We start from the raw sequence: 20,184 nt of genomic DNA, 5'->3' as shown, positions 1-20,184 counted from the left end.
GTGTTATTCTTAATTATCTGACGTGTCGTATTCTTACTTGACGTATTTAATTTCACATATCTGATCACTTTGATAACAAAAACATTATTATTATTATTATTATTAGCAAAATACTAATCTTTTAGGAAAACAAAATTCAATCAACGATCACATAGTTTGACGATTTAAGATTATCGAAAATGATCGATCTATCATATATAATTGCAATTAGACTTGTACTACAAAGTTTGGAGATTTTAAAATCATAATTGCATTGTTTTGGTAATGTATCCATCTTAAAGGTCCTTTTATTATGATCAGATTTCCTTTCAATTAATACACAAACTTAGCTAGTCTTTAATACACATCTTGCGGTCACGTCTGTTAAAAACTAAACTTAATTGGCCATTCGTAGAGAGATGATACTAATCTTTGCCTAAGAAAACGAAAAGGTAAATTCAGTTTATAAATCCCTCAAATATCTCCACATGATCTTTTTCATGTTGCAAAAAACCGTTCCATAAGTCTTTTCTCTCTTCTTATTACCCTAGAGCTCTCTCCTTCTATCTCTCTCTCTCTCTCTCATTCATACATGGTGAAGAAATTAATCGTACAAAAAAATCAGGTAACATGTCAAACTTCTTCATATCCCTGAATCGTATCAATTGGTTGAGTTATCTAACCTTATATGCGTCAAAATGGTCAAATATATATGAGCTGCTAATTAACACAACGTAGGGAATGGTGACACACCAATAACAAGCACAAGGTAAGCTTTAAAGAGTGAAAGCAAGAGAGCCAACCAACCAAAGGAAAAGATAATCAATCTACAAATCCCACGCTTGGGTCTTTAAGGTATATATAAACATTGAATTTCATTCTGCTTATGGTGAGATCTTCTTATTGTCTCAATGAATGAAAAAATATATATATATATACAAATAAACTCAGATTTGTTGGTATTTTTTTCTTGAAAACATAAATTATTTAATGAAAAAATATTTTAATTTTTAATTAAATACTAGTTTTAAAGAATTTCATAACACTGATGCATAAACACGGTTTTTTTTGTTGAATAAATTTAACATTCATTTCAAAAAATAATATGGAGAAAATATGATATATTTCTTTACTTGTTAAGACACCATATATTATAAAAAAAAAAAAAAAAAAAAGTATTTTCTTATGAAGAAATTCCTTGCCAATTTAACCATTGTACTAATTAAGAAAGATGAGGTCAAATACAGCTCCTTAAAAAAGGGGATAAGGACAGAGATTGTCAAAGTGTAACTGCTAATATCTAAAACCTTTAATTATTTATCTTCACAGCTTGATTATAACGATCACTACTACTAGTTCACAACACTCGACTAAATCTTATTACAAAGACACACAGATCAGAAGATTCCTCCTCTTGTCGTCTCCAAGCTTTTAAAAGCCATGGCCGGTGGAGCTCTTACCGACGAAGGAGCCTTAAAGAGAGCTCATCTTTATGAGCATCGAATCACTTCTTATTTCATATTCGCTTGCATTGTTGGATCCATGGGAGGCTCTCTCTTCGGCTATGATCTTGGAGTCTCTGGTTAGCTCTCTCTCTCTCTTTTATCTTACACAAATACTCAAATTCTGAAACTCTCAAGTGCACAGCTTCAGTTTTGTTCAATTTCCCCTGTTTTGTCCGTTATAAGTTTCTGAGAAGGGTTTAGCGTTAGCCGTTAGTTTTGTTTTAAGTGGACTGCTTTAGCTCGAGAAGTTTTAGTTTACTTGTAACTCGAGGAACTTATGCAAGAGAGAGATTGCTCATTTTGTGTTACTTTCAACCTTGTTAAACACAGGTGGTGTTACATCAATGGACGATTTCTTGAAAGAGTTCTTCCCAGAAATCTACAAAAGAAAGCAAATGCATCTAAACGAAACAGATTACTGCAAATACGACAATCAAATCCTCACACTCTTCACCTCCTCTCTCTATTTCGCCGGTTTGATTTCAACTTTCGGAGCTTCTTATGTCACCCGAATCTACGGCAGGAGAGGAAGCATCCTCGTTGGCTCCGTCAGCTTCTTCCTCGGAGGAGTTATCAATGCCGCCGCCAAAAACATCCTCATGCTGATCATTGGTCGAATCTTCCTCGGCATAGGCATTGGATTCGGAAACCAGGCAAAACACACAATACACTAACTCTTATGTCTAAACAGCTTTCTGGTGTCTGGTCCGGTTTAACAGTTTAGTTTATACGTTTGCGTTTACAGGCGGTTCCGTTATACCTCTCAGAGATGGCTCCTGCGAAGATTCGAGGAACCGTGAATCAGCTTTTCCAGCTAACAACTTGCATCGGCATTTTAGTGGCTAATTTGATAAACTACAAAACAGAGCAAATCCATCCATGGGGATGGAGACTCTCTCTCGGTCTCGCCACCGTCCCAGCTATACTTATGTTCCTAGGCGGACTCGTTTTGCCTGAGACACCAAACAGTCTTGTTGAGCAAGGGAAGCTCGACAAGGCAAAAGCTGTACTGATCAAAGTTCGTGGCACAAACAATATAGATGCTGAGTTTCAGGATCTCGTCGAAGCCAGTGAAGCTGCTAGAGCCGTTAAGAATCCGTTTCGGAATCTTCTTGCTCGTAGGAACAGACCGCAGCTAGTGATTGGAGCAATTGGGCTTCCAGCGTTTCAGCAGCTAACCGGAATGAATTCGATTTTGTTTTATGCTCCGGTTATGTTTCAGAGCTTAGGGTTTGGTGGGTCTGCGTCGCTTATCTCGTCCACCATTACAAACGCTGCGCTCGTTGTCGCCGCCATCATGTCTATGTATTCAGCTGATAAATTCGGAAGAAGGTTTCTTCTTCTTGAAGCTAGCGTCGAGATGTTCTGTTACATGGTGAGTGCTCTGTTTTTTCTTTTTTAACTCTACGTACAAGCTAAGCTAGGGTTTATATCTTGCTAAACAAGTAACTTCATTTTTTTGGCAGGTTGTAGTAGGAGTAACACTAGCCTTTAAGTTTGGGGAAGGGAAAGAGCTACCGAAATCGCTCGGTGTGATTCTCGTGGTCCTTATCTGTCTGTTTGTATTGGCCTATGGTCGGTCTTGGGGTCCTATGGGATGGTTAGTTCCAAGCGAGATTTTCCCTTTAGAGACTCGATCCGCCGGTCAGAGCGTTGTGGTGTGCGTAAACCTTTTCTTCACGGCTCTTATTGCTCAGTGTTTCCTCGTGTCATTGTGCCATCTCAAATACGGAATATTTCTTTTATTCGCCGGACTTATATTCGGGATGGGGAGTTTCGTTTACTTTCTGTTACCGGAGACAAAGCAGGTTCCGATTGAAGAGGTTTATCTTCTGTGGAGACAGCATTGGCTTTGGAAGAAATATGTCCAAGATAGTGAGTGATATATAGAAAAGATCAATCGGTTGGTGGATTAAAAAATTTAAATAGAATTTTCTTGGGGATATGGTTTTGGATCTTTCATCCTTGAAAATTGGACGATAAGCTTTGTTTAGTGATACATCTTGAATAATTGTGATCGAATTTGTTGTTTTTTTTTTGTGTGTTTAGTAGAAACAAAATTTGTTTGTTACTATTTCAGAAATAAAAACATTAATCGATTAGATAATACTACAATTGTGAGGGCAAACAATAAATAAAAGCTCGCAAATGAATGGGATTTTGCTTCGTTACTCACTAATTAATCGAGAAATTTAGTATTTACAATGAATGTGCAAACATGAATGCAGTGTACATGTGTAATGCATGATCATGAATACAATGTACGTACATTGTTTGTGTAGTGGTTAATGGATAGGTGGGTGCCGATTAATAATTATAGCAACCGTGGTCAGAACCGTGCCTAGGATTATATGGACCGGAAGCGGTGTTCAAAAAAAGGTCTTAATATCTTTTTAATAATAACCAACATAATTGGAAAAAAAAAGCTTAGAACCAAATCTTAATTCTAAAACATAATTTTTCCTTCCCTTTTATGCTACAAAATTGTTAACCAAACTTTCGAAATTAATACTCTTAACCAGCCAAACCAAGAAGGAAGGAAACGTTAATGTTTTAGTTATGATCGGAGAAGTGAGAACAATGAGTCTCTTTAGTTAGCCTAATTTATTTTAATTTTAGTTTCTAATTGAAGTCTCCTTTATCGGGTTCTCTAGAACCATTGTTGCTCTCTTCCTTTTACCACATACAATATTTTTTTATTGGGTCTAACTATTGAACTAATTTGGGAAAATTAGGGCCTTTAACTTTTTTTTCAAAAAAAGAGGCTGGAAGCGAATGCTTCTTTTATTAACACATAGCCACGCGTGGTGGTGGCAAGCGTAATACGACAGCGAAATGATGTAGAGAAACATCGAACTGCGTCAAGGAAACAAACAAGGAGAACGTTGATACTGTGTGGTCAAATTTGCGAAAGTTTGAGAATTTAGGGGTCCAAGTGGACCCATTTCTTGTAGGCCCAAAATGGTCCTAGCCTATTGATTGTTCTCATCTACCAACAATCTTTTGAACAAGTTAAAGAAAACACATTTGATAGTGCACAATCCCGGAAGAAAGTATTTAGAGCAGGATAGTATTCTTACATTTACGACATCCACAATAGTTACTACCATTGTGGTGAGAATACTTGAACTTTAGTCTCTCTCAACTCCAAAATAAAGTCTTTTAACTAGTGAACCACTTGAATTGTTTTTTCATATTTAACTTCATGAAAAATATTCGATGAAATACAAAACTTCTGTAGGTTCTGTAAGTAGATATTCTTACATTGAATTAATGTATTAAATTTTTGAGATCAAAGTCAAATTGTGATTAAAAATGTTTGTTTTTTTTCTTACATCTTGGAGTTGGAGAAGACGATACAATTAAAATACGGAAGTAAAAAAATATGTTATGAATTGGTGACGGTGCTATCTATGCAACTATGTGTTTATATTCGGAACTAGACGTAAAATATATGTTATAATTCCATGTAGGTATGTATACAAAACAATGAAAAACGAATTTAGAATAAAAATAATAACTAATAAGACGGACAGATAGATTTCAATATTTCATAGCATAACAACATATACGATTCATATATACAACACATGCACGTTTATATAATCTTCGTCCAAAAAATATCAGAACTATTAAGTGCGAGGAATGGATGCTGTTGGATATATTTCATAATGGCAGTTCATATTATAATGGAAATAAAAACAGAGGAATTCATTACGTCGTTGATGGTAGCATGGAAGCCCTAATCTTATGCACGAGGCACGCCATGTTAATAATTTCTAAGTTCAAGGCATATCTTTATAATTATTCAAAGATATTTATTATATCCATGAGAAAATTTACATATTATTATATTAGGTTTTACAAACTAGCAATGTTTATTTGAGCACAGGCCACATGTGAGTAATTAGTCTTGTTTTCAATTTCATTTCCTTGGTATATTTGTATACTATATTGTTTAGTTTATATGAGAGGTTTACTTAAAAGTCAGCGTTCCTTTCTCCATTTGTTTTGTTGTCATTTCGATGAATATCTAGGTTTATAAAGTAGCTTGTCGCGTAAGGATTAAATTAACTACATCAACACAATCTATATGAAACTTAGTTGAATATTAGTGTTCATACTGTAGAAGCGAACACTACCTAGAAAGACTACAAAAATTCGAAATATACACCGGCCTTCATAGTTACATTAAAGATTCATAAATATATTCCAAATTTGAGAATGCTCTCACGTATCATCATCATATTAAAGGAAAATAACTAAAATTCTAACTAATAAACATTAAGGGAGAGATGTATATTTGTTTTAAAAACACTGTAGATGTAGATGACATATTTGTGCTGGTGATAAGAAAAGGACATGCTTAAGGGGGGTGTATTGAACTGAGAATTTTAAGAGATTTTGGGATATTCTTAAATCTCCTGTTATTTAATTGATGATTTTTTAAAATCATCTGAAATCCTATGTTATTGAATGTGAAATTTATAAAAATCATTTAAAATCTCTGGTTATTCAATCAATAGTTTATAAATCTCATTTCAAATCTACTGTTATTCAAAAAATCACAAATTTTCTTAAAAAACCTATTGGATGTGATTTTAGGAGACTTTTCAAACATTTTTAGTTGAAAATAATGTCCTACAAAATCACACATTTGAAGGTGAAATTTTAAAATATTTTAAAAACACTTCTTCGATCTACAAAAGAAAAGGAATCTTTTGCTCAGTTTTTTTTTTTTTGCAAACTCTCCTCTCTCGTTCTCTCGTTCTCTCTTTATAAATCCTAGAAATATTTGTTGATGTGTAATCGAGTGAATCAATCCTAAATCCCATTATTAGTTACCGATTCACTATGAAAAACAACTCCATATTCTCAATTTCACTCAATTTCAAGTCAGATTCGTGATGGAGAAAGAAGATAGATTAGGGGGAGTTGTAGAACAGAATAAAAAAAAGATGAGTTTCAGGGATAATGGGTTCTTCTTCGGCTTCAAATTCGATGCCACCAATTATTGAACCAATCGAATTCTGATAATCTTGTTCTTGGTCGAACCCATCCATGGCAATCCTCGGGGAAACTGAAAGAGAGATAGAGAGACGAAGGAGAAAGCGGGAAAGAATTGGCTCCATCTCTGTTCTTGCTTGTGTCTTGCCCATCCATGGCAATCCTTGGAACGCAAACTCCCTCCTCTGCTTCCACTGTCTTGCTGTGTCCTCCTATCAGGAGAGCGACGCGTTTTGGCACTCCTTGTACTACATCCATCATCATCACGAGAAGTGCGGTAACTTTCTTTGGATATATCCTTGTTTTTCCTTCTGGAAAACTAGCCAAATAAATATATAATCAGCCAACAAGATTGAACCTAAAAGAGAGCATAGGCTAAAAGAAAAGATGGAATTTATATCATACCGTTGCGTGATCCTTGCTCCAATCTATGTTTTGTGATTGTTCAACAGGTGTATATCCAGTGTCCATAACAATAAATAAGTGTCACTGTCTTTGAACTAATCTAATCCTTAACAAACATGCACACTATTAAATAATTTTTTGATTTTGTTTCTTAAACCTCTTATGTTTTTCGAATATGATCAGTGTGGTTATTCATCTCCAACAGTTTGGTCAGACCATTCTCTGTCTAGAGTGGGGATTTAAACTTGTTGGTTGACCTTAACTCTACATCATTATGGTTTTGTAGGATACTTCCTTTCTTTACATGGGGAGACTTTTAGAAGGCTTTGGCGTTGGAATCATCTCTTACACTGTAATTCTGAACTCGTCTGGTCACCATCATCTAACATCGACTTTATCCAATCCTCTCTACACAGGCAAACAAACCACACCGATTCAACCTCACGTGAAGATCACACTTTCATTGTAATAACAAGATACACATTGTAATTTATTTTATGTTAACCAAAGTGTGATCGAGTGAAGATCACGTGAGGTTGAATCAAGCTGTTTTTTTATTCTTCCCTTTCTATATTCTAAAATCATCTAAAATTTATAATCAAATCTCACCAAATCCCAAAACCCAAATCTCAAAAAATCTACCAAAATATCAAAATTTCCCAAAATTACACTTAAATCTCCCAAAATTCCAAAATATTAAAATCTCAGCAAATCTCCTAAAATATCAGATTCAATACACCCTCCTAATACTCCCCTTTTCGTTTTAATTATTGTTTTAGGTTTTTTTCACCACCTATTAATTAATAAGAAAACTATGGAAGTTCTTTGTTTTATCCCTAGTTAGTATATATACAAATACACTGCAAACATAATTATTATGAACACAATAACTAATAGTAGTAATTCTCAAAAGTTTGGTTATGGTAAAACAATAGACCGCAAATAGAATGGCTAGGTTCCGGCGGTAAATTAATATTTAAAAAAAAGCATTCAATTCAAATGATACTCTCAGGTACTAAAACGTCAACATCATAATAAAAAAAATTAATACGTAGGTAGATTAATAATGCTTAACAACGGTGCTATAAATTGACTATACCAAAGATCATGTACTAGTAGGTAGAACCCCAAAAGAAGCCGAACAAATGTGTTGAATAATGAGATAAATGTGGTAAATAAACATTAACAAATAACGAATGTAAAATGAAGAAGGAATGATGATAGAAAGAAAAAAAAAATGAAAATTGAAAGGGGAGATTATAGAAGAAGAGAAGGGGCATGTGGGAAGGGTGTTGACAACTGTCAGAAATGCCATGCTCAGATGGGGCAAACAGCCTTCACTCCTTGTGGGTCTCCTTAATTATCTCTCTTCCTCTTCCCTTCCTTCCCTTTCTTCTGATTTCTAACTCCAACAGTAAATCATACTCTATATGTCCAGAGAAAAAAACCCGAGTTTCTAGACTAGAGAGAATTCATATTTTACTATGTCTTCGTTGATAGAAATGTTATTAGTATTATTATTTTAAACCAAAAGTCTTGGCTCTTTACATCATAATACTAAAACTTATAGGAAAGGTGCAAGCAACTAAGCATCAATGTGGTGAATGAAAAAGACCATATACATGCATGCTATAATAGTATCATACAGGTTTCTTGACCCAAAGTTGGGTCTAGTTGGGAAACTCGACTTCCACCGAAAACCATTCATTCCTACTTATTTTTATTTAGCTGCCAAAGATAATAGAAGACGACAAAAAATAAAAATGTTAATATATATGATTTCGTTATCCATTTTGCTATATATAAGTAGATACTATTTCAATTTATAGACATTTTTTTAGGGAAAGACAAATTTCTGTTAGTGTATATACCAACTGGACCTAACAAAATATGACAACAAAAGAATTGTAATCGAGTAATATATGTATTGGAAGTATTATCATTGTAATTTTAATCCACGTATTGTTTCAATCATTTTATTATACACACGCGTGTATTAATGTTATAATATTGAACTTATGGTAATTCATCTTTTAGTTTATGCGTATTTGTGATTTTTAATTCTCTTACAATTCTCCCTTAATTTTCTACTGCAAATCTAAGGTCTTAGTCAATTTTAACAAGTTACTTGAAGAACGTTCGTAGTCAATTCCTAATGGAATATTACCAGCCAATTGAAAATATAAAACAATCAAATGTCATGGACATCTCTTAGTAATATTTTAAGCCTATTTGTGGTTTTTCCCCTCTTCGTATTCTCCCTTTTCTGTTGGATAAGTTGTTTAGTAAATTCCGATCGGAACATTATTACCCCATTGAATTGATCAAGTTCATCCATGGACCATGCATAGGTTATCACGAAAAGATAAATAACACCATTTACTTTGCCGAATGCAAATATCAACATTATATAAAATAAAAACATAATGGGTCATTTTTCTTTTAATAATACTGACTTGTGTGAATTTAAAAATGTGAACACACCTGTCATCATAAGTAAGCGATCGACTGTCCTTTTCTAACTAACTTCAACATTTCACTTCAATACCTTATTCAACTCTCTCTCTCTCTCGTCTTTATATAAACCCTATACGTTACTCTCCTCACACTCACCGAGTCAAACCCACGTGTCAATGACCGAGTCATCCATCACCTCCGTTAAACTATCGTCTCCGGTGCAGGAGGAGGAGGACGATCATCATCATCATCTCCACCAAGAAGACTCCCATCGAACCAACAACAAGAAACGTGTTAGACCCGACCCTGGTTACCGAGGCGTCCGGATGCGTACGTGGGGCAAATGGGTCTCCGAGATCCGAGAGCCTCGCAAGAAGAGCCGTATCTGGCTCGGCACTTTCTCTACTCCGGAGATGGCGGCGCGTGCACACGATGCGGCTGCTCTCACCATTAAAGGGACTTCCGCCGTACTCAACTTCCCCGAGCTCGCCACTTACCTTCCCCGTCCAGCTTCCTCCTCTCCCCGTGACGTTCAAGCCGCAGCAGCCGTAGCCGCAGCCATGGACTTCTCCTCTTCCTCTGCTCCCGTGGTCTCTGATCCAACCACGATCGTCGTCCCGGAGTCGCATTTGTCTTCCTCGAGCTACTCGACTTCTACGTCGTCGTCATTGTCACCGTCGAGCGAAGAAGCTGCGTCTACGGCGGAAGAACTAAGCGAGATAGTGGAGTTACCGAGTCTAGAGACGAGTTACGACGAGTCGTGGAACGAGTTTGTGTACGTTGACTCGGCGTATCCACCTAGTTCACCTTGGTATTTTAATAACTGTTATAGCTTTTATTACCACAGCGACGAAAATGGCATTTCGATGGGTGAACCTTTTGAGTCTTCCAATTTTGGCCCCCTTTTTCCTTAGTTCTTTTTCCTTTATATAAAAAATATTTCAATCCCTTTTGTTTAATCTTAATTATTGGATTCACAACAGTGTTTAATATACTCAATTAAACCACATAATGTCTATTGTTTCGATCGTGATCGGATCTTCTAGATACTGTATGTAGATACACAATACTGACTATACTTAGCTAGGTGAGCATTTGAGAAACTAAACTATTTATATCAAAGGTACGTAAGGGTGCAATAAAAATATAATCTCAGATGATTTGTTAGTTGGCATATGTGGAATCTTTTCAACTTGGTTATTTATTATCACCCGCTCTGTATTTAATTCACAAAATTTCCTTGCTTGGCTTGACATAACCTACTTTTTCAGTTTGAATTTTATTGCACTGAATTGTAATTACAAGTATATCTATTTGGATGATTAAATTAAAAAACAATATTGTCAAGAGAAGTAAAAATATATCATCGTTTTAGCAAAACAATTGGCAGGTTAATACTAATTCTTACTATCATTTACTCTTGTTTGACTTTGTTTTTTGCATTAGTCAGACATAATTAATGACTTGACTCTTTAGTTTAACATTTACATGCACTAACTCATATGCAAATCCAACGATGTAGATCGATTTCAAAACCTTCTTTATTCATTCTAACAGACTTTTGTTTGTGTTTGAACAAAATAATGTTTTTTTTTGTTTAATGTAACCAAGTATCGCGTGAGCCTTCTCGACGAAAACATCAATCAACACCGGCTCATATGGTGATTAAATCAACCTATTTATTATAATCATCGTACATTGATTTTGAACTAAAATTGATTGCTACGTTAATTAGTAATGCATTAAACTATTCCGTAGGAAAAGGCCATTATATTGGGATCCGCGGTCAACGGAGGTTCCACCCACGAGCACGGTCTTTATTTGTTCTTTTTCTTTCTTTCTCAAATATATCTGATTCTCTTAGTATATATTTGGATCCCATTTTATATTAATAGATACTCTAATATATGATTTATATTGTCACTTTAACATTGCATAAAATCAGATATCGGACTTTCTAAATCAACGTAAGCATCGCAACATAAGGTTACCAAAAAAAAAGTACGCAATATCACCCGCTAAACAAATGTTTAGATCATATACGTACCACTAAGTCCAAAATCACTTATTTATTTAACAATCCGTCTTTTAAAAACCAAATCGCAACAGCCGTTGTACTCTAATCGGAAGCTTCAAAACCCTCAAACAATTCAACAGAAAAAAATAATGAAAATTGCATGCATATGTTATTCAAGTATACTCTGACTTTCGAATTGTGTAAAGTGTAATGCAAGGAGGTGCAAGACCGTTGTCGTTAAGCCAAGCTGAAGACAACTAACAAAAGCACGCTAAGATGTCCACCAAAACTGCAAACAACCATATGCCACATTGCCACTAGGTCAAAATAAGCAAAACCTATGAATCTTCCGATCATCACACGCATTCACACTTAAATATATATGTTCAATAATCTTTCCCATCATACATTTAATTCTCTTAAAGACGCTAGTTACATCGACTAGGTAGTTCATATATTTTTGTTTGTTTACCCTACATCAAACAAATTGGTTGTTGATTGATAGAAACATAACTTGGTTCATTAAAGATCAAACAAAATCCATCAATCTATTATTTTAAAAGAAAAACAAAGAGAAGAAAGTTTGTTGTTGATATACTTATGAAACTTACATTTGGTCAAAGATTTAATAGCCCCATAGTTTTTTTTTTGTTGTTCTAGAAATACATGTCATGATGCTTAAATATGTTTTTCTCCTTTATAGCTATTCTCCTTACGTTGAATCATAATTTGGATTTTGAAGAACATTATATTTTTTTCTTTGGTCAATGTGGTGACGTTAGTTAACTCTACGCTAACGAAAATATGTTTTTGAAGAACTATACAGTTGAATATTTGATGACAGTTATGCAAAGTAGAATCTTATTCTTAAAAAAAATATTTCAATATTTCTTCAGAAATATATTATATTTATGTTTTCAAGACAGTGTTATTATATACTATATTGGTCAAGCGTATATTAAAAAGTCGCTTTGGCCGAGTGGTTAAGGCGTGCGCCTGCTAAGTGCATGGGGTTTCCCCGCGAGAGTTCGAATCTCTCAGGCGACGATATCTTTTATTTTTTTGACTTTTTTTTTGATGACCGACTTAGATATTCTTTTAAAAGATAAAAAAAAAAAAAAAAATCTAATCAAACCCTAAAAAGGCTGCACGCCTGATTTTGGAGAAACCAAGCTTCACCTCCTCCGTTCGTTCTTCTCCATAGCTCACCGCCGCATCGCACAGCGTCGATTGGGTAAGCTTCTTCGACTTATCTCCTTCGACACTTTCTTTTTTTCCAGCTTTCCTCCTATGGTTTCGTTTTCTACTGTTTCTTTTTTAGGTTTTTTATCGATCTCAAAAGTTTAAACGATTGTTAATCCCCGATTTGTTTTTTTTTTTTTTTTGTTTCTCCGTTGTATTGTAGTGTATTCATCCCAGATTTGTCAGGATTTGATCGGAATTTAGTCGGGATCTAATTTGTTGCCTCGAGTTTTTATCGCTAGAAACCCTAATTTCTGGGAGATCTGTGGCTTTTTACCATTCAGAAGCTTGTAGTTCTAATTACGGATTAAGGTATTATCTTCAGATGGTATTAAGCTTGTTGTTCTTTGTTTGCAGGAGACCTGATTCGCGAGAGTTGGAACTTTTCTAGCCATGACGCCTCTTAAAGACCTTTTACCTGACCCCAAATCAACCACTACCACGCATTATGATCATTCTAATGATCCATGGTTCAAAAACCGTTTCGTTGAAAACGAGGCCGAGAAGACCGCAACCATCACCTTTAAAGTGGTGCCTGTTTACCTGAAACGTCAAGGTTTCCGTCCCAAGAACCCTGAGGATTTTGGTGATGGTGGTGCTTTCCCTGAGATTCATCTTGCTCAGTATCCTCTTGGTATGGGTAGGAATAAATCAAATAAGCCTGGAGCCAAGACTCTTCCTGTTACTGTTGATGCTCAGGGTAACGTTGTCTTTGACGCTATTGTGAGGCAGAATGAGAACTCTAAAAAGATTGTTTATTCTCAGCATAAGGATATTATTCCAAAGATTCTCAAAGATGAGGGATACTTGGATACTGTATTGGATGAAGAGGAGGAATTGCAGAAGGAGATACAGGAGACTGCTGAGGAAACAAAAGCTGCCATTGAGAAGATTGTGAATGTGAGACTTAGTGCAGCGCAACCTAGTAATGTAGCAAGGCAGTCGGGTGAGTCGAAGTACATTAAGTATAAGCCTTCTCAGCAATCTGCAGCGTTCAATTCCGGTGCTAAAGAGAGGATTATTAGGATGGTGGAGATGCCTGTAGATCCACTTGATCCACCAAAGTTCAAGCATAAGAGAGTCCCAAAGGCTTCTGGTTCTCCTCCTGTTCCGGTCATGCATTCACCTCCCAGGCCTGTTACTGTCAAGGACCAACAAGACTGGAAAATCCCTCCTTGTATCTCCAATTGGAAGAATCCAAAGGGTTACACAATTCCTCTTGATAAACGTCTAGCTGCTGATGGAAGAGGCTTACAGGACGTTCAGATCAATGATAACTTTGCCAAGTTATCAGAGGCGCTTTATGTAGCTGAGCAGAAAGCTAGAGAGGCTGTTTCAATGCGTTCAAAGGTGCAAAAAGAGATGTCAATGAAGGAGAAGGAAAGAAAAGAGCAGGAATTGAGGGCTCTTGCCCAAAAAGCTCGCTCTGAAAGAACTGGTGCTGCTGTGACTATGCCTGTCGCATCTGACAGATCTGACAGGGGTAGGAGTGAAAGTGTTGACCCAAGGGGTGATTATGACAACCCAAGGGGTGATTATGACAACCCAAGGGGTGATTATGACAACTATGACCGGGAGAGAGAAAGGGAAAGAGAGAGGGAAGGGCCAAAAGAGACTAGAGAGGAAAGGGAGGAACGGATTCAGAGAGAGAAGATCCGAGAAGAGCGTCGTAGGGAAAGAGAGAGGGAGAGAAGGTTGGAAGCTAAAGATGCTGCCATGGGGAAGAAGAGCAAGATCACAAGAGACAGAGACCGTGATATCAGTGAGAAAGTTGCTCTTGGAATGGCATCTACAGGAGGGAAAGGCGGTGAAGTTATGTATGATCAACGGCTGTTTAACCAGGACAAAGGAATGGACTCTGGATTCGCTGCTGATGACCAATACAATTTATATGACAAAGGCTTGTTTACTGCACAACCCACTCTTTCAACGCTGTACAAGCCAAAGAAGGATAACGATGAAGAAATGTATGGAAACGCAGATGAACAGCTCGACAAGATCAAGAACACTGAAAGGTTTAAACCTGACAAAGCTTTCACAGGGGCTTCCGAGAGGGCTGGTACCAAGAGAGACCGACCTGTTGAGTTTGAGAAGGAAGAGGAACAAGATCCTTTCGGTCTAGACAGGTGGGTTTCTGATTTGAAGAAAGGTAAGAAACCTTTGGACAAAATCGGGTCTGGAGGAACAATGAGAGCAAGTGGCGGTGGTGGTAGCTCTTCAAGGGATGACCATGGCGGATCTGGTCGTACCAAGATCAATTTCGAACGCAGTGGCCGTTGAAAAATCATGACAACGAAACCTTTGTTTGATTCAATATATAACTTGTTATCTTTGGATCTGTTGAAACAGTGTTTACTTTTGATTCAGTATCTATGTTGTTGCGACTTGTGTGAGTCTCTGAACTCTACTCTAATACAATCTTTCAACTTCATATATCAGATCTTTGTGTTAACTTACATTACATAACATCCTAGTTTAAAAGCTTTTAAGAAGAGTTTTGTTATAATTTGGATCAGGACAAAAACAAGAAGATACACATGTTCTTCTTCTCTAGTCTCATCTCCAAGCTTCATGTTACAACTAAGACGAGAACAAATCACTTCCGTCTGAATCATTTCGCCTCTGTCTCAGCTTCCTCGATTACGTCTCTATCGCCTCAAGATCGAAACAAACTCTTGGCTACTCTGTTATCAAACTGCACTAGTCTTGCTCGTGTCCGTCGGATCCATGGTGATATCTTCCGTTCACGCATCCTCGATCATTACCCGATCCCTTTCTTATGGAACAACATCATGCGATCTTACATACGACATGATTCTCCTCTCGATGCAGTTCAAGTGTACCTCGGCATGGTGAGATCAAATGTTTTGCCCGATCGATACACTCTTCCGATTGTAATCAAAGCCGCCGTTCAGATTCATGACTTTCCGATGGGAAAGCAGCTTCATTCCGTCGCCGTGAGGTTAGGGTTCGTCGGAGATGAGTTCTGCGAGAGTGGGTTTATAACGTTGTATTTCAAAGCAGGGGAATTTGAGAATGCACGTAAGGTGTTCGATGAAAATCCTGAGAGAAAGCTGGGGTCTTGGAACGCTGTTATCGGAGGGTTGAATCACGCGGGGAGAGCTGATGAGGCTGTGGAAATGTTTACGGAGATGAAAAGGAGTGGGTTTGAGCCGGATGATTTCACTATGGTGAGTGTGACTTCAGCTTGTGGTGGATTAGGTAACTTGAGCTTAGCTTCCCAGTTGCATAAATGCGTTCTACAAGCTAAAACTCAAGACAAATCTGATATCATGATGATGAATTCGCTCATTGATATGTATGGGAAATGCGGTCGTATGGATTTAGCGAGTCAAGTGTTCGAGAAAATGCCACAGAGAAACGTTGTCTCCTGGAGTTCCATGATCATGAGTTACGCAGCTAACGGGAATACATTAGAGGCCTTGGAATGCTTCCGTCAGATGAGAGAGATCGGTGTTAAACCAAACAAGGTCACGTTCGTGGGGGTTCTCAGTGCTTGCGTCCATGGAGGTCTTGTGGAGGAAGGAAAAGCGTATTTCGCAATGATGAAGTCAGAATTCGAACTAGAACCGGGGTTATCTCACTACGGATGCATAGTTGATTTGTTGAGCAGGGATGGGCAGCTTGAGGAGGCCAAGAAAGTGGTGGAAAGGATGCCAATGAAGCCTAACGTGATGGTTTGGGGTTGTTTGATGGGTGGGTGTGAGAAGTTTGGAGACGTTGAGATGGCTGAGTGGGTGGCTCAACACATGGTGGAGCTCGAGCCTTGGAATGATGGTGTGTATGTTGTCTTGGCTAATGTGTATGCACTCAGAGGGATGTGGAAAGATGTTGAGAGAGTTAGGAATATGATGAAAGACCAGAAGCTTGCTAAGGTTCCTGCCTATAGCTATGCTTCAACCACATTTTGAAAAATCCAAACTAAGATTTTCTAAATCATTAATTGGATTAATAGCTACTGTCAGTCGGATTAATATAATTATATCTTAGAGATTTCATCGTCATGATAACATCAATAATATCATCTTGATCAGATACACATGTAATTCTTTCATTCATTTCAGCAATTACATATTACGCTAGTGTGGTTTAGTTTTTAACAAAAATAAATAACCAAATTTGAACGTATAGCCACATTTTACTACTTTCAAATCAGTTTCATATTTTCCATTCAGTTTCTACCCACAAATTAAGTTCTGAAAGCGTTTAAACCTACAATTAAAGTCGTTAACCAATCAAACATTTACATTAAGCATGTCTTTCTGTTTGGATAAATTAATCATATACTTTGTTAGGATGAAACACTACTTTTTTCTTTTAAAAAAAAAAAAAAACCTGCAAATAGTGTTTCACAAACACTATTTCATTCAACAATTAATGGAAGTTAGATTTGTGAACTCTTAGGCCATCTTTATCGGGCCATCTTTAGGGGTGTGCTTGATGTTATTTTTAATCCAAAATATTCGAAACTGGACTTTTGGACCAAAACATGTGCTTATTTCGCAACTGTTTTGAGTTGTGTTCTTGAGCGACGTGTCCAAAATTTATTGGAAAGAATTATTTGGGGGTCGAGTGTTTTATTTGGTTTCCTCTTCTTTGGTTTTATCGACCTAAGGTTCATCTTCTCTGGTCTTCAAAGGGCGATTCTGTGCCGATCTCTTCGTAACCGTCTCTGCGAGCTCGTCTGTGTCCGGCGTCTCTGCAAGCTTTTCCTCTCGACGTTCTCAGCTGTCTTGCGAAGCTCCTCACCTTCTCTGCAAGAGATCTCGTAGTCTCCTCCGTCGCCGCTGTCTCATCTGTCTCGTCGGCGATCTCTTTACCGTCTACTCGTCTCGTTTGTCTCCGGCGTCTCGTCTATCTCCGGCGTCTCGTCTGTCTCGTCTCATCTCCGGCGAAGAAAGGTAATGGTAATATCATCTTCTTGGTTCCATGGATCTGTCATCGATTTAGGGTATTGAAATCTTTGAAAATATTTGAATTAGGTTAGGATTTAGTCTCGTCTGGCCAAGTCATGCACCTAACATAGGATATGTTTGAGTCAATTTTGAGTCTTGTGTGTTGTTTGATACGATTTTGAGTCGCGTTTGTTGTTACAGTCAAACCTTGTGAGTCAATTTCGAATCTGTTTGAGTTAATTTACAGTAATGGTTTATCGCTTTTACTTGAGTCTCGTGTGTTGTTACAGTATTTCGCTTATGTTTGAGTAATTTTGGATCCATTTTGCTCGTGTGTTGTTACACTATTTCGAATCTCGTGTGTTGTTACAGTAATGATTAATCCATTTTGCTTGTTTCTTTGATGAGGCTTCTAGGTGAAATTAAACATTGGAAATTAAATCGAGGAGAAGGATCATCAAACCTGCATCATCAAACGATAAGAATCTCAAGGTTAGTGTATATTGACAGTGTTGTGATTGTCGGTTGATTTGGTTTAGTTTCTTGCTTGTTTGATTTCGGTTATTTTTTGCTTGCGAGATTAGGTTTATTTTGTGCTTGTTTGATTAGGTTTGATTAAACTTGGATGATTTGATTGGTGTTGTGTTTTAGGCAGTAGTTTAAATTTTAAAACTTGCGAGACTGAGATATATATGAAAGCATTAAAACTAGTGGTGAGAGATAGTATGATTAGTTTTTGTTCTTGCGAGACTGAGTTATATTTGTTGTACTTGAGTGTGCTTCCTAGACTAACAACTTGCGAAACTGAGAACATTTTTACTATGTTAGTCCAATGTTTTTATGTTTTTAATCCTATGTTTTTATGTTTTAATCATATGTTTTTATGTTTTAATCCTATGTTTTTATGTTTTAATCCTATGTTTATTTGTTTTTAATGAATACGCATATGTTTGTGTAACCCTTGGCTTAATCCTATGTTTATTTGTTTTTAATGAATACGCATATGTTTGTGTAACCCTTGGCTTAATCCTCTGTTTATTATGTTTTTTATGAATACGCATTTGTTTTTTATTTCAGGTAGACGAAGATATGTTCTCTGATTGTGACTATGGCATAAACAGCCCACTAGACTATAGTGATGATTCAGAATCAGAGGCTGAGACCTGTTACTATGAACCTACACCATCGGTTGGACGACCTAGTCTTACGGGCCGTGAGATATTGGTTCCACTACCTGCTCATGTGACACAACCAGCCGAGGTTGGACGACCTAGTCTTACGAACCAGCGGACCGACCAAGTCAACCAGCGTAACGACGAAGTGATCGTTGAGCTCAAGGACCAAGTCATCCAGCTCAACGACCAAATGATCCAGCTCAAGCTTTTGGTGATCCAGCTCAAGGACCAAGTCATGCACCTCAAGGACCACGTCTATCAGAGGCTCAAGTAAAGGATGTTGTTTGCTGAGTTTGGGATGTTGTTGTCTTATTTGTTTGGTGTTTCGAACGTACTTTGAATTTGAGTTTGTCCGCTTCAGTCACATGCATTTGTTTGCTTTGTTTGGACAGAGTCATTTATGTTTTTTGAGTTTGTCCGCTTGAGTCACATGTATTTGTACTGATTTGTTTGCTTTGTCACAAGGAACATTATCACTCTTGAGTTTGTCCGCAAAGTCACATGCATTTGTTTGCTTTGTTTGGACAGAGTCACTTATGTTTTTTGAGTTTGTCCGCTTGAGTCACATGTATTTGTACTGATTTGTTTGCTTTGTCACAAGGAACATTATCACTCTTGAGTTTGTCCGCAAAGTCACATGCATAATTTACAAACATCTCAAAGTCAAAGGAATGTATTCACGAGGCACCGGTAAGCCAACAATTGTTTTGGAGGCCGTAGCTTCACAAGATCTCTGGATATGGCACGCATTTTTTGGAGCTCCAGGTACTTGTAGCGATTTAAATGTTCTTGATCAATCACCAGTATTTAATGACATTATTTACAAAATATTATTTACAATGTTTTGTTGTTTCATTAATATTTGGTATTGTATTATGAATTTTATTATATGTTTTATAAGTAAAAAATTTAAATGTTTTTTTATAATATTTATATTTTAAAAGTTTATAAGTTTTTAAAAATGTTTAAGAAATATTATATAATTGTAATAAGTTTTATTGTAATATTATATACTAAATTTATTAGATTTTATAATTTTAAAATGTTTAAGAATATTTTATTATTAAATCTACTGATCTTAACCATGTTCTCCCTATAACTAACTTTTTAGCAAAAGTTTTTAACAAGTGATCTTAGATTATTTTCCTAATATATTTAACTTAAGAACACTAAAAAGTGTTATCCCTTTAAAGATGCCCTTATGGGCATAACGAATTTTTTAAGTCCAATACTTGAAAAAACAATTGGGCTTTATCTTCTCAACATATTAGGCGTATCATTATCAATATAACTTATATTGATAATGATAGGCATGTTTTAGTGACATGTTTTTTGCTTATATTGTCAATATATCTAATATAATAAAGTAGGGTTACACCTTTTAAGAAGCTCTATCTATCTACCACATGACACATTTAATCAAATACATATAACTCACACTTTAAATATAAAACTAAAAAATATATATTCAATTAATCCAT

At 36.4% G+C, this 20,184-nt stretch overlaps 3 protein-coding genes, 3 long non-coding RNA genes, 1 other non-coding gene and 1 pseudogene across 12 annotated transcripts; 7 read left to right on the top strand and 1 right to left on the bottom strand.

Annotated features, from left to right (window-relative positions):
• Positions 1 to 123: 123 nt before the first annotated feature.
• Positions 124 to 3,591, top strand: LOC104713387 (sugar transport protein 14). Of its 2 annotated transcripts, XM_087466770.1 has the most exons (7): positions 313 to 431; positions 531 to 604; positions 718 to 834; positions 1,309 to 1,561; positions 1,815 to 2,137; positions 2,230 to 2,859; positions 2,951 to 3,591. In XM_087466770.1, exons 4-7 carry the CDS (start codon positions 1,420 to 1,422, stop codon positions 3,365 to 3,367), a joined length of 1,512 nt encoding a protein of 503 aa, XP_087322896.1. In that variant the 5' UTR covers positions 313 to 431; positions 531 to 604; positions 718 to 834; positions 1,309 to 1,419; the 3' UTR covers positions 3,368 to 3,591. The 2 variants fall into 2 exon arrangements, with proteins under 2 accessions (XP_019085906.1, XP_087322896.1); XM_019230361.2 differs by having other exon boundaries at positions 124 to 604.
• A 2,569-nt stretch (positions 3,592 to 6,160) lies between these two features.
• Positions 6,161 to 7,499, top strand: LOC147939229 (uncharacterized). 2 transcript variants are annotated; one of them, XR_015566645.1, is made up of 2 exons: positions 6,161 to 6,768; positions 7,183 to 7,499. It is a non-coding gene; the product is annotated as an uncharacterized LOC147939229 (long non-coding RNA). The 2 variants fall into 2 exon arrangements; XR_015566646.1 differs by having other exon boundaries at positions 6,218 to 6,763.
• LOC104713386 (uncharacterized) lies at positions 6,305 to 7,187 on the bottom strand. The gene is made up of 2 exons (XR_755607.2): positions 6,897 to 7,187; positions 6,305 to 6,810 (listed from the first exon to the last, which is right to left on the bottom strand). It is a non-coding gene; the product is annotated as an uncharacterized LOC104713386 (long non-coding RNA).
• A 1,927-nt stretch (positions 7,500 to 9,426) lies between the features above and the next one.
• Positions 9,427 to 10,360, top strand: LOC104713385 (ethylene-responsive transcription factor ERF037 pseudogene; annotated as a pseudogene). The gene has a single exon (XR_015566644.1). The product of XR_015566644.1 is annotated as an ethylene-responsive transcription factor ERF037 pseudogene (transcript).
• Positions 10,361 to 12,335: 1,975 nt separating this feature from the next.
• TRNAS-GCU (transfer RNA serine (anticodon GCU)) lies at positions 12,336 to 12,417 on the top strand. Its single transcript has one exon. It is a non-coding gene; the product is annotated as a tRNA-Ser (tRNA).
• A 36-nt stretch (positions 12,418 to 12,453) lies between these two features.
• LOC104713384 (SNW/SKI-interacting protein) lies at positions 12,454 to 16,666 on the top strand. Of its 3 annotated transcripts, XR_015566643.1 has the most exons (3): positions 12,478 to 12,604; positions 12,970 to 15,001; positions 15,129 to 16,666. XR_015566643.1 is itself a non-coding variant. In XM_087466769.1 (2 exons), exon 2 carries the CDS (start codon positions 13,006 to 13,008, stop codon positions 14,890 to 14,892), a length of 1,887 nt encoding a protein of 628 aa, XP_087322895.1. In that variant the 5' UTR covers positions 12,454 to 12,604; positions 12,776 to 13,005; the 3' UTR covers positions 14,893 to 15,050. The 3 variants fall into 3 exon arrangements, 2 of the variants coding, with proteins under 2 accessions (XP_087322895.1, XP_010428786.1); XM_087466769.1 differs by lacking the exon at positions 15,129 to 16,666 and having other exon boundaries at positions 12,454 to 12,604; positions 12,776 to 15,050; XM_010430484.3 differs by lacking the exon at positions 15,129 to 16,666 and having other exon boundaries at positions 12,970 to 15,050.
• On the top strand, positions 15,150 to 16,666 carry LOC104713383 (pentatricopeptide repeat-containing protein At1g77170, mitochondrial). The gene has a single exon (XM_010430482.3). It carries the CDS (start codon positions 15,150 to 15,152, stop codon positions 16,542 to 16,544), a length of 1,395 nt encoding a protein of 464 aa, XP_010428784.2. The 3' UTR covers positions 16,545 to 16,666.
• Positions 16,667 to 17,025: 359 nt separating this feature from the next.
• On the top strand, positions 17,026 to 19,317 carry LOC104713382 (uncharacterized). Its single transcript, XR_755606.3, has 3 exons — positions 17,026 to 17,534; positions 17,945 to 18,020; positions 18,606 to 19,317. It is a non-coding gene; the product is annotated as an uncharacterized LOC104713382 (long non-coding RNA).
• The last annotated feature ends 867 nt before the right edge of the window (positions 19,318 to 20,184 follow it).

This window comes from Camelina sativa, chromosome 9 (genome assembly GCF_030686135.1).
Source record: "Camelina sativa cultivar CO46 ecotype springtype chromosome 9, ASM3068613v1".
NCBI lineage: Eukaryota > Viridiplantae > Streptophyta > Magnoliopsida > Brassicales > Brassicaceae > Camelina > Camelina sativa.
This window is presented reverse-complemented; position numbering and strand designations above follow the sequence as displayed.

What these genes read in the sequence shown, in the direction of transcription:
- LOC104713387 (XM_019230361.2), top strand. Translation starts at nt 1,420, where the DNA reads ATGGCCGGTGGAGCTCTTACCGACGAAGGAGCCTTAAAGAGAGCTCAT. An exon ending in CTATGATCTTGGAGTCTCTG is followed by an intron (nt 1,562 to 1,814) that starts GTTAGCTCTCTC and finishes TGTTAAACACAG; the next exon opens with GTGGTGTTACATCAATGGAC. An exon ending in GCATTGGATTCGGAAACCAG is followed by an intron (nt 2,138 to 2,229) that starts GCAAAACACACA and finishes TTGCGTTTACAG; the next exon opens with GCGGTTCCGTTATACCTCTC.
- LOC104713384 (XM_087466769.1), top strand. Translation starts at nt 13,006, where the DNA reads ATGACGCCTCTTAAAGACCTTTTACCTGACCCCAAATCAACCACTACC.
- LOC104713383 (XM_010430482.3), top strand. Translation starts at nt 15,150, where the DNA reads ATGTTCTTCTTCTCTAGTCTCATCTCCAAGCTTCATGTTACAACTAAG.